The 13241-nt window shown below is 39.6% G+C and overlaps 1 protein-coding gene across 1 annotated transcript; it reads left to right on the top strand.

Annotated features, from left to right (window-relative positions):
* The first annotated feature begins 3493 nt into the window (after positions 1 to 3493).
* fam89a (family with sequence similarity 89 member A) lies at positions 3494 to 11760 on the top strand. The gene is made up of 2 exons (XM_083934317.1): positions 3494 to 3860; positions 5897 to 11760. Exons 1-2 carry the CDS (start codon positions 3612 to 3614, stop codon positions 6188 to 6190), a joined length of 543 nt encoding a protein of 180 aa, XP_083790443.1. The 5' UTR covers positions 3494 to 3611; the 3' UTR covers positions 6191 to 11760.
* Positions 11761 to 13241: the final 1481 nt, after the last annotated feature.

Here is a 13241-nt window from a genome sequence, read left to right as displayed (position 1 = left end):
AGGGCAACATGATAACTGTGTTGACTGAAAGCATATTAAAACGGTCAAAAACTATTACTGACTTCTTAATAAGTCAGCTAGTTGATTATCTATCCTAGGAAACACCTATTTAGCAGTAAATGGAGTTATATTTTGGACGTCAACGCTGAGCATTCAGAGGATTTTAAGGTGGATTTGGGCCTAAATACAAATTTTAACCCATTTTAACTATAAAGCCTTGAAAAAGACAAAATTGAGTAGGCTACAAGGTGTATATGTGTAGGCTAACTAAAGGTGTGTTTAACATCAGTAGGGCAAACAAGCTAACTATGCTAGCTATCTAACGTAACGGAAAAGGCTAACACACCTTAGATTTATTATCTATTTAACTGGCTAACTAGCCGCCTGGCTAGCTTTACTTATAAATATGTACTCACATACTGTACTGCATACTGCTGTAGCAGTTTTAAGCATAGAATTTTAGCTAACAAGCTAAAGCTAACAGCCAGCTAGCTAAGACAAATTAGAGGAATATTATCCACTTATCTAGCTCTTACTATAAAGGACCACAATGGAAAATAGTGTTGGCTTTTTAAACATTTGTTTCTGCAGCATTATCTGACTAGGTGGTTTTTTTACTAAAGGTGTAAGGAAATAGATACAGCTTTGTATTTCTTTTTACACTATATTTCAGTGACTCGACAATATTATGTTATTACGTTGTTTTTAGTTTTATTTTATGTCTCATGACCTTTCACTACATTTTATGTAAACTTAACAGCAAAATATCATCGAAACATTGTATATTTGGACCATTGGTGTCCATTTTTAAGCCTGTGTGTGTGTGTGTGTGTGTGTTTGTGTGTGTGTGTGTGTGTGTGTGTGGTAGCCTACAGCACATGTCTCTCTTTTGCAGAGGAGCGTGTGTGATGCTTTTGTGTGTTGATTTCAAGGTTATTGTTGTGTTATTGTTGTGACGGGGCTGCAGGCTGGGGGGTGGGAAGTGAAGCCCACCATCTGTCCTTTATGCTCAAAACTATTGTCCTGCAGACACACACTCCCATCGTGACCTCAAAGCCTCTGTCTGCTCTCTGCTGGGGGGAAATCTATCAGTTAGTTTTATTGTAGGGACTCAAGTGAACACAATCTGTCATGAAACTGATAAGCAGATATTTAGCTTAGTTAGGAAAGTATTGAATGCTTAATGTTACATTATTCTAGACTATACAGGATATCTAACAACACATTGTAATACATTCAAAGGGTTATGCTTTCCTGATTCAATAAACCTGAATAAATGATGGTTAAACAGCATCTATTGATGATATTTGTACATTTTGTGTTCATACACAAACTATTTTTTTCATTTCAAGATTTTACCTTGAAGTGTAAATTAGTCGTTTTTATTTGGACTAGATGGTGTCAGCTTTTTTAATCAATGAGTTTTACTCAAGAGAAAGTCTGTATCCATTAATAAGAATTGTCGATGTTATTTATTAAAAAGAAAGGAATTGATGTGTTTCATTATTCCAAACATTTGTCAGTGATCTTGTGTCATCTCTTATCTCTGTTTAACAGGATGTTTCTTTTTGTATCTGTTCTGTCTGGGCGTATGATGATTTAACAAATGTGTGTATGAAGTTATATATGAATAAACATGATTGTTGGGGGGGGGGGGTGAACCTGTCCCCCGCCTATTAGGGATTGGCAGGGACACGCCCAGCAGCCACTGTGTTAAAAGGACAGGAAGCGGATTTTACTTCTCAACCACGATCCAGCATCGTCAAGTTTCAGACAATAACCCACAACAAGACCGGAAGTTAACATTCTAAATAAAAGCAGTCTTTTTTCATACCATGGTGAACTATAGGTTCTCTTACAAAATGTGTTTCTTTAGTTTGATTCATAGTTTGTTTTTCAAAGGCTATACCACTGGAGCCCACATGAAGTGAGACACAAAATGACCATAAAGAGACACAAAAGGACCACAAAGAGACACAAAGGGACCACAAAGAGACACAAAATGACCACAAAGACACAAAATGACCACAAAGAGAAACACACTGACCAAAAAGACACAAAATGACCACAAAGAGACACAAAACGACCACAAAGAGACACAAAATGACCACAAAGAGACACAAAAGGACCATAAAGAGACACAAAAGGACCACAAAGAGACACAAAATGACCACAAAGACACAAAATGACCACAAAGAGACACACACTGACCAAAAAGACACAAAATGACCACAAAACGACCACAAAGAGACACAAAATGACCACAAAGAGACACAAAACGACCACAAAAAGGTACAAACTGACCACATAGAGATACAAAAAGACCACAAAGAGACACAAAACGACCACAAAGAGACACAAAATGACCACAAAGAGACACAAAATGACCACAAAACACAAAATGACCACAAAGAGACACAAAACCACAGTGCAAAAGCTACAAAGAGACAGAAAACAATTACAAAAAAAGGCAAAACAACTCTAAAGTCTGACTTGCTCAATGTAGCAGAGGTTGGTAGGAGCGTTCGATGAATCAACAAGCATTTCATTGCTCTTGATGTCATATTCAGCCTCCTATTATAAGGACAAACAGAGGAGATAAGTAAATCAAACTTTCAAACAAAAGGATTTGTAATCGTTCCTATAACAATTGACTCTGTGGTAAGTAATGCGTTTGGAAACCTTTTGCCCTTGTCACCTTATCAGACATCAATTCATAATAACCGTCGCAATAACAGGAACTATGAACAAAATAATCAGACCTCAACAAAAGTCACTCCAACACATGATAAACATTACGACAGAAACTGAATGATGTTTCGACATAATTATTAATCAAATAAGGCAAATCAGCAAAATGGCGTCCACACAGGTAGTGGGGCCTTTTGCATGTCAGTGCTCAGAGGCCCATTAAAGTATTGGCATGGTGCAGGACTCGTCCATATTAGTAAGTGATAGGGCGTACTAGGTTTGCTTTAATGATTTAATGGGCAATTCACAGCCAAACGTCCCTCTGTCTCCTGAGTCTCAGTGTGCTCCGATAGCATTTTCAAATGTCCGTGCTGACCCTTCCCTATGGTCTGTCACAGTGGGAGAATAAGAAGTGCACTGTTTTACCTAAGTCACTTATTCAAGAATTAATTTGGTCCAAGTCAGGTTCAAAATTGTGTAAGTTAGAAAGGCATGTTCGTAAATTGGCCTAAATCATCTAATCCTCTTATATGTTACATAATTGACTGACAGCATTATTTGTATGTCAACAGTCATGTATTATAATAACCTTTTTGTGTGAAAACTACCATATCCTCTATGTCCAGTTTAAAAAAAAATCAAAAAAACTTGAAACTATAACTTAGGCCATTATTTTAATAGGGTGACTTTATGTTCACCAGTTATGCTTTTATTTTTGATAATCAAACCGGAAGTCGAATCGCTTCAATCCGGGTACCTTGCCGTGGCGTCAGTGGCCGCCCTGGGCAGAGAAAACCACGGCTGTTGCTCGGTGTTCCTGGCGCACGAGAGACGGCTGTTTATGCTCAGGATTGAAGGACTGAAGCAGCCAACTTGAGTGTGAATACTAACACATTCTCGCTCAGCAGCTCACAGGGACAATGAATGGTAAGTCAACGAACGGTTCGGCGGGAGGAATGGCCTGTATCGAGGGTCTTCCCCCGCTGCCGAAGAGCCTGAGCGGCTTGCTGAACTCCAGCGGCGGCTCCTGGAGGGACATGGAGAGGATGTACGTGAAGAAGACCATGATCCAGGACGACCTGAGCCGGGGCAGGAACAACAGCGACAACCTGCTGGCCAACAAGCCGGCCAACCTCGACGCTGCTCTGGCTCTGCTGCGGAAAGAGATGGTAACATTTGAACCGAGTGTTCATTTTATATGTGCCTCAAAAGAAAGTGCTCCTTTTTCACCTCTGGTCCGGTTCGTCGAGCGTCGCTTAATCCCTACGCGTTGTCCATCCGCGTCCTGCCAAACTCCCCAGAGAAACACTGGGATTTTGACGTTGCCCTGCATTTGGTCAAACTTAAACTCCTCTGAGTGCACAACTTAAGGCTGTTCACAAATTACAATAGTCTTCTGGTGAATTCGGCATGCATATAATTTACCATTCACCGCATTACATTAATAAAATATCAACTTTCAGGTGCAGATCTCGCTTTTTGCAGCAGCAGCAGCAGCCCACTTAGGTTTAAGGGATTGGTTGTACAACTGAAGAAGCCCAAAATGACTGGCATTTTTGTCAATTGTATGTTTGCCGATGTCATGAAAAGGTCCCATTGATTCCCACTGTGTACATCTTTTATATGCCACTCAGTATACACAATCGTTTGTGAGCATGGACAGATAAAACCTCTCTTGTGTCTGGTTCTTAATACCAGGAACAAGAGAAACCAGGGTCAGGATCAGCTTTGCACTGGATGAGACAAATGAAGCCATCAGGCCTGTGCTCAGTTTTATTCTTAACTCAATCTAATACCTTTTAGCTACAGTATGACGTTTTCTGATGAGCTCATAACACCTGTAGTGAACTATTACATTGAGATTGTGACACACGTATTACACACACTTTTACACTTCCTTGCCAGCAGCAGGTATTTCCATATCAGAAGCAGGCGGAGACGTCAGTATGAAGGTAGCCTCCTCCATGGCTCTTGGTCAAACATAACAATAGTTTCCTCATATCCAGTAGAGTCACAGGGTCAAACTGTTGCTGAAACTCGATCCCTTTGTCATATAGGTTTTACTAAATCCTATATCTGCTTCACATGCTTCACTCTCCCTGCAGCAGTGTCCTACTCAAGCTTATTGCTTTGTTACTGTTAATGTATAACTATGCATTTGTACTTCACATTGTCTATAAGTTGTCAATGTGCTATGTGTTAGATTGTGTGAGCCTCTCCCCACTTTATGGATCACTTTAACTCGGTTTCAGCTGTTTGAACGGACTCTTGACTGCATGTCTGTCCACTGTAATTTGTTTGGAAGACAATGCGGTGACCCTGAGTTGGTACTGCACTGTCAGCTCAGTGGTATGCAGCAGAAATGCCCTTTTCAACCCTGCCAGTAGACTTTTTCAAATCCTGAAACGCGTCTTATCATATTATCAGGTCGGGGTGCAGCTAAGGATCTCTATTAATCTTCTATTTATTCTGTTGATTATATTTTTTTGTTTAATTAATCTTTTTTTATAAATAAACCTGAAAATATTAAATTTGCCTGATAGTTTTCTGCAGAGATGAATTTATTACCTATTCCCTTTATTGTTTTTTTTATACAGCAAATGAATCAGAAATTCTTTAAGATGCCAAAAATGGCTAGTTCTTGTTTTTTTAATCTGAGGATTTGCTGCAATTCTGAGTAAATAAAATCTATTTTGGTTTTGGGCTTGTTGTCGGATAAAATAGCTAAAATAATCATCACCTGCAGCTCTAGTTTTCTGAGGCTTTATGATAGAAATTGGGTTGTTGCAGCGGTTCAATTAAATCAACAGAAATAAATACAGAAAAGTATAGAACAGATTTACAGAGGTACATAAACTAAAGGAGAATAGACTAAATCCAGGAGTTAAGTGGAAGTCTGGGGAACCAATAACAGATGATCTCAAGAAAAATCTTAATTTTATTAAGCCTTGTGGAGAAGCAGATTTGGTGTTTAGTGCAGATATTTTTGCTACTTAGTGGTCGTGGCCGGTGCATACAGTTGATTTCTGCGATTTGTGTCAGACCTTCACTCAACATGTATGCATTTTTCCTTATGGACCTAAAAGTAGCTGAAGTTTAGAACCAGATAACACTAAATTGTAAAGGAAGGAAAGGGCCTTTTTAAAATAGTGCAACAACTCCATCAGAAAAATATTTATCGGGTTCTTAATCCCTCTTTCTCCAGGTGGGCTTACGTCAGCAGGACATGTCCCTGCTGTGCCAGCTGTGGTCGCTCCACGAGTCGATCCAGGAGTACAAGGGCAGCTGCCAGGACCTGAGCGCCGCCTCCAGCCTCAGCATGATGGACAACGGCTTCTTCGACGAGGACGACGAGTATTACCCGGAGCCTGGCGCCACTCCCACCGGAGAACAACCGGATGGAGACGTCGGAGACGGGACGGAAACAATGGCAGCGGCCAAGAACGGAAGCATCAGCGGCAAAGACGACAGCTGGGGCTCCTTTCACGTCACTATCTGAGGCCTTCTTCTCAGCATTTGTTCTGCAGATGCACACATATCTTAGGGGTGGGGTGAAAGACTGAGCTAGGCTGGAAGCCTTTAACTGTTTGGTTAGAGGTAGCAGCTTGTGGCATCTCGTTACCATAATAGACTCCTCCTCAGGTGAAACACACCCCTGCTTGTGCTGCAGAAAGTTTGTTTTTTTGCAGCGTGACCAGGAGCCTCATTAGACTGTGGAGCTGGGAGTCTGGGAGTTTTGACAAGCGGCTTGTTGACACTCAAACTCAAGAGTTGAGATGGATGGTATTGGAGACTTCTTATACTCAAATTAGGCAATATATAATATCCTTTCTTTTTATAAACCGCTCTGCTGCTGCTTCTATATCAAGTGGTTTTTGCTAGCTAGTCACTCTTTTTGGCAGGACTTTTTTTTACATATACAAAATATATGAACAAAATTGTATTATTTATTATATAATATAAATAACAAGATATGTCTTTCCGTTTACTCTCTTTGGAAGTTTTGTACTGCACCTCTACCCGAGGGTACAGCATTTACAGGTTGGGAGTCCCCAAGTTTGGGGCTTCAAACGTGAGCACACAGGATGGGACTTCTGAACTCTGCAGTTGGTGTTGGTGCGAAGAAATGATCGACTGTGTGGACATGCTGATGTAGACCGTGTGTGTGTTACTTTGAAGTGGTGAAATCTTTCATTTACATAAATCCTGAAGGTTGGTACAGTAGTGAGGGCTTCACTTCCCAGCGTTTTTGACCCGGAGCAGAAATTTGCTTTCAAAGGTTTCATATTTCTTAGACGCATTACGGTCAACTTTGATGTCTGATTGTTTTCTGTAAACAGCGACATATCTGGGTCTTTTTTGGTGTAAAAGATGCAGATGGTTTAGATCTGGTAAATTCTGTTTTATACTCTGTTGTGGGAAATCTCTTTAATGGAGAAAAAAAAAGTTTACAAAGGCACACATATCCAGACGATAAATACTAGCTGCTGGACAGAAGAACATCTAAAAATCGGAGAATTGTCTGCACACTAGATAATGCTCCCATAAAATACATGATCTAGTTATTATCTAGTGTTTACTCTGTATGTAATCTCTTTCATGATACATCAACTGACAGTTAAAACATAACCCCAGTTTATTTCAATTTGGCTCGTTTTCATAGTTGCTAAGTAACCATAACGGTTAAGCCGCCAAGTTCCCTTGTGCAATCTCATAACTGACTAAAACAATGATGAAAAACTATGAAAATAAGGCTCAATTTGAACAACAACATAGCCAGTGTTGATTAAAAATAATCAGGAAAAAAATGGATAAAATACTTTTGTCAGCCCATTTTCCACATAACCAGCTTTGAGATTTTTACAAATATCAACTACATTTTGCCAACAATTGAGAAACTGCGATCAACTTCTGACACTATTTACAGGTAGTAGTTCCATTGTTCATTCATCACATGGACGGAGAAAGTGAAAGAACATAAATGTGATCGGCTTGTGATGCAAAAGGTTCAGTCGTGTGCTCACTGTGGCCTTCAAATGTTGCTTGCAGAAACACAAAACTGCAGATCTAAACCTGGCAGCATCTATCAGCTGAATACAGGGTACTTTGTAATACTTTGTATGCTATATCTACCTGTACTTACACTTGTACTATAGAGGCGTAACACCAAGCAGAACATTATTTAAGACGAGAGGGGGGTGTGTCAACATACCTGCAAACCCTCCAGCAGCCTCGTCCTTAAAAACTGAAATGGGGAGTTTCCATTCCTAGACAATGCTGGTCACTAACATGATTGTAACAGCATGTGTTTTTAATTCAAGAGGTCCCGGTGGATCTCTGCTTTCTCTTTGAAGAGTGTTTTTGATTGAAACACTCCATAAAGGCAAGACGGCAAAGACGCTTGGATGTGCAAATATTTCTCTATGGAGGTTTAGCTGAACCTGTAGCACCACAGCACCTCCCACAGCAGCTGTTTATGTTGCTCAAACTACAAAATGACTGTCAGAGTGTCACAAAGGTGTGGAAAAGTTTCAGTGTTGATATTATTGTGTTTGCGTCGATCATATGACGCCGTCTGTTCGTACACCGGTTCAAAAAACCAGAGAAAGTCCAGTCCTCAAAATGAAATGTAATTGGTTAAAGGTGCTGAAGAAGAAAACAATTAACTGCTCTTGAATGGTTACTTAAAAACCCGCAATCCATAATGAAGAATGTCTGTATAGTTCTCATAAACATTCATATTTTCAGATGTTTTTTTGTCTCTAATTGAGTCTCTTCATGTAGTGTGAGGAGCCCTGCTCTCAAAAACACCAGTTTTATACCAAGTTATCACACTTTTATAGCAGTGTAACATTAAAGGAATAATTTGACATCTTAAGAAAAGCGCTTTTTTGCTGAGAATTATATAAGAAGATTGATACAACTCTTATATGGATTTTACAGGGTTCTTACAAAGTTTGGGAAATGTTCAATTTAAATGTTTAGTTTTCATGGTTAGGGTTGAATTTGAATATATGAACAAAACCTTGATTTTCAACATAATCAGAGGTTTCATCTACACAATCACTCGTAAACCAAAAAAATGTGAGGATAAAGGCAAACCTTGAAAATGCTTGAATGTTACTTGTTAAAAAGCTGTACGAACCCTATATTTTAAATCTGAAGCTACCGCCAGCGACCACTTGGTTTGCCTTTATCTAAATACTGGGAATAGGGGAAAACAGATAGCCTGGGTGGGTCCAAAGGTGAAATCAGCACCCCTCACATGTTTGAAAAGTTAACACACTATATTTCCTTTGTTGTGTCTGTTAAAAACATGGAGTAGAAGAAAGCAAATTAGCATGTTTCCTGTTGGGGAAAAAAAACTATTCCTTTAACAGTTTCATCATTTCTATCAGAAAAACTGAGGTAAAAAGAATAATTATTTCTAATCTTTCTCTCTTAAAATCCTAAAACACCACACTACCTTCTCACTTTAAAACTGTGTGCTGTTGAAGTCCATAATGCAAGTTTCTAAATACCAGAAGCCCAGAAAGAGTCTTCAGTAGAACTAGTTTGAAGGGTTTGCTCACTTTCTTAGGAGTCAAAGGGCCACAGTTTATGAAACCTAACATTCTGTCCGCACAGTAAACCTGCATCTGAATTCCACTAATATTTCCAGGTAAAATCATTTGTTTTTATCTCTGCAACAGAATCTGAAGCTAAACAAGCAACATCATTGATGCAGAAACCAAGATGTTTTTATTGGATGTCAACACAATTAGTGCCTTTGTGTGTCAACTGGTTTGCTGTCCAAATTGTGGACAAGAATAAGCTGTTTTAGCGTTTGAATCATTTAACATGCACTTGGTTCTTATTAAAGCTGCTACGTGTAGAATTTGAAACACCGACAGACATCCACAAAGAGTCGATTGAACGGCGTATAGAGATTTGTTTTACTTCTCTATCAGGCTCTTTTTTCATGTCATTGACGAGGATGCAGCTGTTTGGGAGCGGTTGTGTTTTCTGACACTTCCTCCCTCTGAAATTTGAGTTGTTTGAGGAGGCACTTCTCTTCCTGCCCTTGTTGATGTTTTCCAGACGTACATGTCCTTCAACGTACAAAAAATCAATTGCATTCTTCTACATGAAGCAGCTTTAACTTCCAAAACTCGTAACAGCCTTAAAAACAGTCATGTCACTTAAACAAGCAAGTATGAAAATGATGTTGCACTTGTTTGTGTTTTTTCTTTGTGCGAAAGTACGACTACCTGATCCTTTTTGAGTCTTTATTACACAGGCACACGGTGCTCTACTTTAACTAAATCCAGCACAAGAGTTAGAAACGTGCTTTAAATTGAACACCAGCAAATTGTGCCCAATATCGTACCGTTGCAGGTAAAAAGTGTGTGTTTCCTACTTTTACGACCCCCCTATGTGATTATTGGATGTGTAGTGTGGTGATGTGATCTCAGGGTAAACTGGGTCTTTACCTTGGAGGGACTTAAAACATTTGATTGTAAATGTACACAATGTGAAGTGTCCCCCACATGCTTATATCAACTACAGTGGATTCATTTCTGTGTAAATATCAAGTTTTGGTCGCGAGAAGCTCTCAATCAAACAGCAGGCGCTTCTTTCTAAAAGCCGCCATTTTGCAACAACTTTGAACAATCCCGTGAAGAAATCAATCCTTAAAAAGAGACAGAATTTTTCTACTTGATGTGGCCTCAATAGACCAGAATGCAAAGCAACCACGACAAAGACTTGGGCTGAGTTCCAAACACTCTCTACCTTTAGCATGTAGAGAAGCTTCCCTTACAACGTACGTACAGTTGCGTGCAGTATGCATACAACTGGGACATCCTATGGATGTATAAAGTCACCTGGACACAGTTTTCGAGGCGGAGCCCACTTCCTGTAGGCCTGGGCTGCCGGTTCGCATTCCCAGGGCGTCAAATACTGTTTGGCAAAGGTGCTTTCAATTGCAAACCCGTCCACGATGATCTTAGACGCTTAGAACGAGTTGATTAAGAGCGCCAAACTTCGCGGAAGGAGGAAAAAAAACATCTGTTTTTCACCCAGGAGGCCGCGGTTCGTGTCACGTTCATGTCCCCTAGTTACTTATTGTAACCCTACCCATCATCTTTTACTAACCCTCACCAAGTGGTTTTGTTGCCTCAACTTAACCACATGGTTTCATGAGTTCACAACGTAACCAGCGTTTAAAACAAACGACCGGGAGCGTTATGCTTTTGATGCACAGGGATACCCAGGGCATCGCCGAAGGGTCCTGGGCTACAGACACACTACCGTTTTATAGCATTTAATTTGAACTTTGACCCTCTTTTTGCTCATATACTCTGCTCAAAGGATTGTGGGTCAGAATAGCCAGAAAATCACGCTGACTAATGCTGTAAGACACCCTGTTTTGTTTTTTTACATACTGTGTCTAGTGACGTACTAAAAAGTCTGGTATTATGTGTATTGGAATGCAGAATAATGTGAGGAGTATTACTGTAACCACCTCAGCGTTCACCTCACACCCCTGCTTTAGTGTTTTTTTACAAAGCACTCTGGGAAATGTATAAAGGATGTGGAAACACTTCAACACAAAATAACCTGACCCCTCAGTTCAGACTTATTCTCCTTCAGATGACCTGTGTTGCTTTTTTATCAGTTTAATTGTAGCGCGTCAATCAGCAAAGAAAAACCCAGAGAGCCTTAGAGGTATTGAATATTACATCCTTTTCACAGCTGATTATTATCCGAATATCCAGATTATCACCCTTCTTTCTAAATACTGGCTGGGGCCGGTCATTTCGTTTGAATCTGAGAGAGCAGAAATGTGTAAGATGTGTGACTTCATATTTATACTATATGTCATTCATCATGATCATTCATTAAATCAGTATAGTGGGAAAACAGTGGTGTTAATGTATTTGTGTTACTCAGAGAACATGTGAAGCTTGTGTTGTTACCAATTATCATTACGTCTTTGATCTATCCAAGACCATTCTACTGTTTCTTTGGACAGTTAGTCCCAATGCTATCATACTGATATGAATTTAATAAAGTGATTCCATACTTTTCAGGTTTGGAGTGAGCTTTTTTTTATTTTATTATTCGACATGAAACTGAATGTAAGTGTTTTACGTGGACCAATATTCTCCATCCCCAGTGAAAACTCACAGCTCTCACAGACCCAACTGCAGTCTTCTTCCTCTCTCTGCTGCCCTACTTCTTTTCTTTCTCCTGAATGCATCTCACTCGGCCTGACCTGCATTTAAATGCACCGTTCTGCATTTTGGTCCAGAGTATCTGCCATGGTGCTGGGAAGCAGTTCTGGTTTAATTGATCATATGCTGCAGCAAGATGTGAGGGCTTTGAAGTAGCAGCAGCAGCTCCTCGTGCTGCGGGAGCTTCAGATAAATTACTGATGATGATAACACTGTTTACATTTTCACACTCTGAGACTACATTAAAGTTCTCCCTGTGAGACTGAAGAAATTGGGTCACGCAACTATGGTTTCGAGTCCATGTGTGCAGCATGTTTTCTGTTGTGGCATCAATTTTATTCTCTGTGACAATCGTGTTTGAAATGTCCGTCTGTAACAGTCAGTATAAACCAACATGTTTCAACAGTTGGCTAAAACAGATGGTCGATAGAACCAGTCAACTCGGTTTTTCTCTGTTAGCCAGTTCTGTATCTATTTCCTCTAAATGGCATTGTAAATATTTGACTATGTGTAGATATGTACAAATAATTATAAGCAATTGAATAAGGGGTGGGAATTAATAAGCTTTGGCTTCCTCTTGCTCCTTTTCGGACACATTCATTTATCTATAAATATGTTTATGATACCATGAATATTTTGTTTTGTTTATTTTTTGGTTTTAATGTTGTGTCACACTTGCTTTTTATATTATTATTTTCTTTAAATTTGTTCGAAAAGTACATTTTGCTATAAATACATACAGTATATGCTTTTACTGAAGTGAACTTTTAGTACTTGTGCATTTTTGGGGGGAATATTTTGTAGTTTTTTGTAATTTTATGTATTTATTTTTCACCCCTTTTATTCACATAAGATATGTTTGATTGAACCTGTTCACAACCAGTGTTTTATTTTGAAACTCCATCTTCATGCATGTTTAAATGTAAACATTTGAAAGCAAAATAAAATGGTTCGGGTGGATTTGAAAGCTTCCCATTATACTTCACAATACCGTGGTATAGCTTCAGTATATCAGAAGTCAAGTATTCATTTAAAAGCTCTATAAAAGGGCATTCATGTGTTCTTTGTGTGGGGTGTAGTGCATCATGTGAAGCCCGTGTTGTGTTTCTCTCTCTGCTCTGTCCTCTGGTCTCGTGCTGCCCGCCTGAGCGTCTGTTGGGAGATTAGAGCAGATTAACATAATCTTGACTGAGAGAGCAAATCCAAGGTGCACATCACTCTCTCCACAGGGAGGGATGAGGGACAGACTGCCACATCAGAGCGGGGCTGTGTGGGCCAGCGGATGGCTCTTCTATCACAATAATACACATGAAGAATGGGGTTCGGCTCAGT

This window comes from Echiichthys vipera (genome assembly GCF_963691815.1).
Source record: "Echiichthys vipera genome assembly, chromosome: 19".
Taxonomy (NCBI): Eukaryota; Metazoa; Chordata; class Actinopteri; order Perciformes; family Trachinidae; genus Echiichthys; species Echiichthys vipera.
Note: the sequence above shows the minus strand (reverse complement) of the source record. Positions and strands in the feature narration are given on the sequence as shown.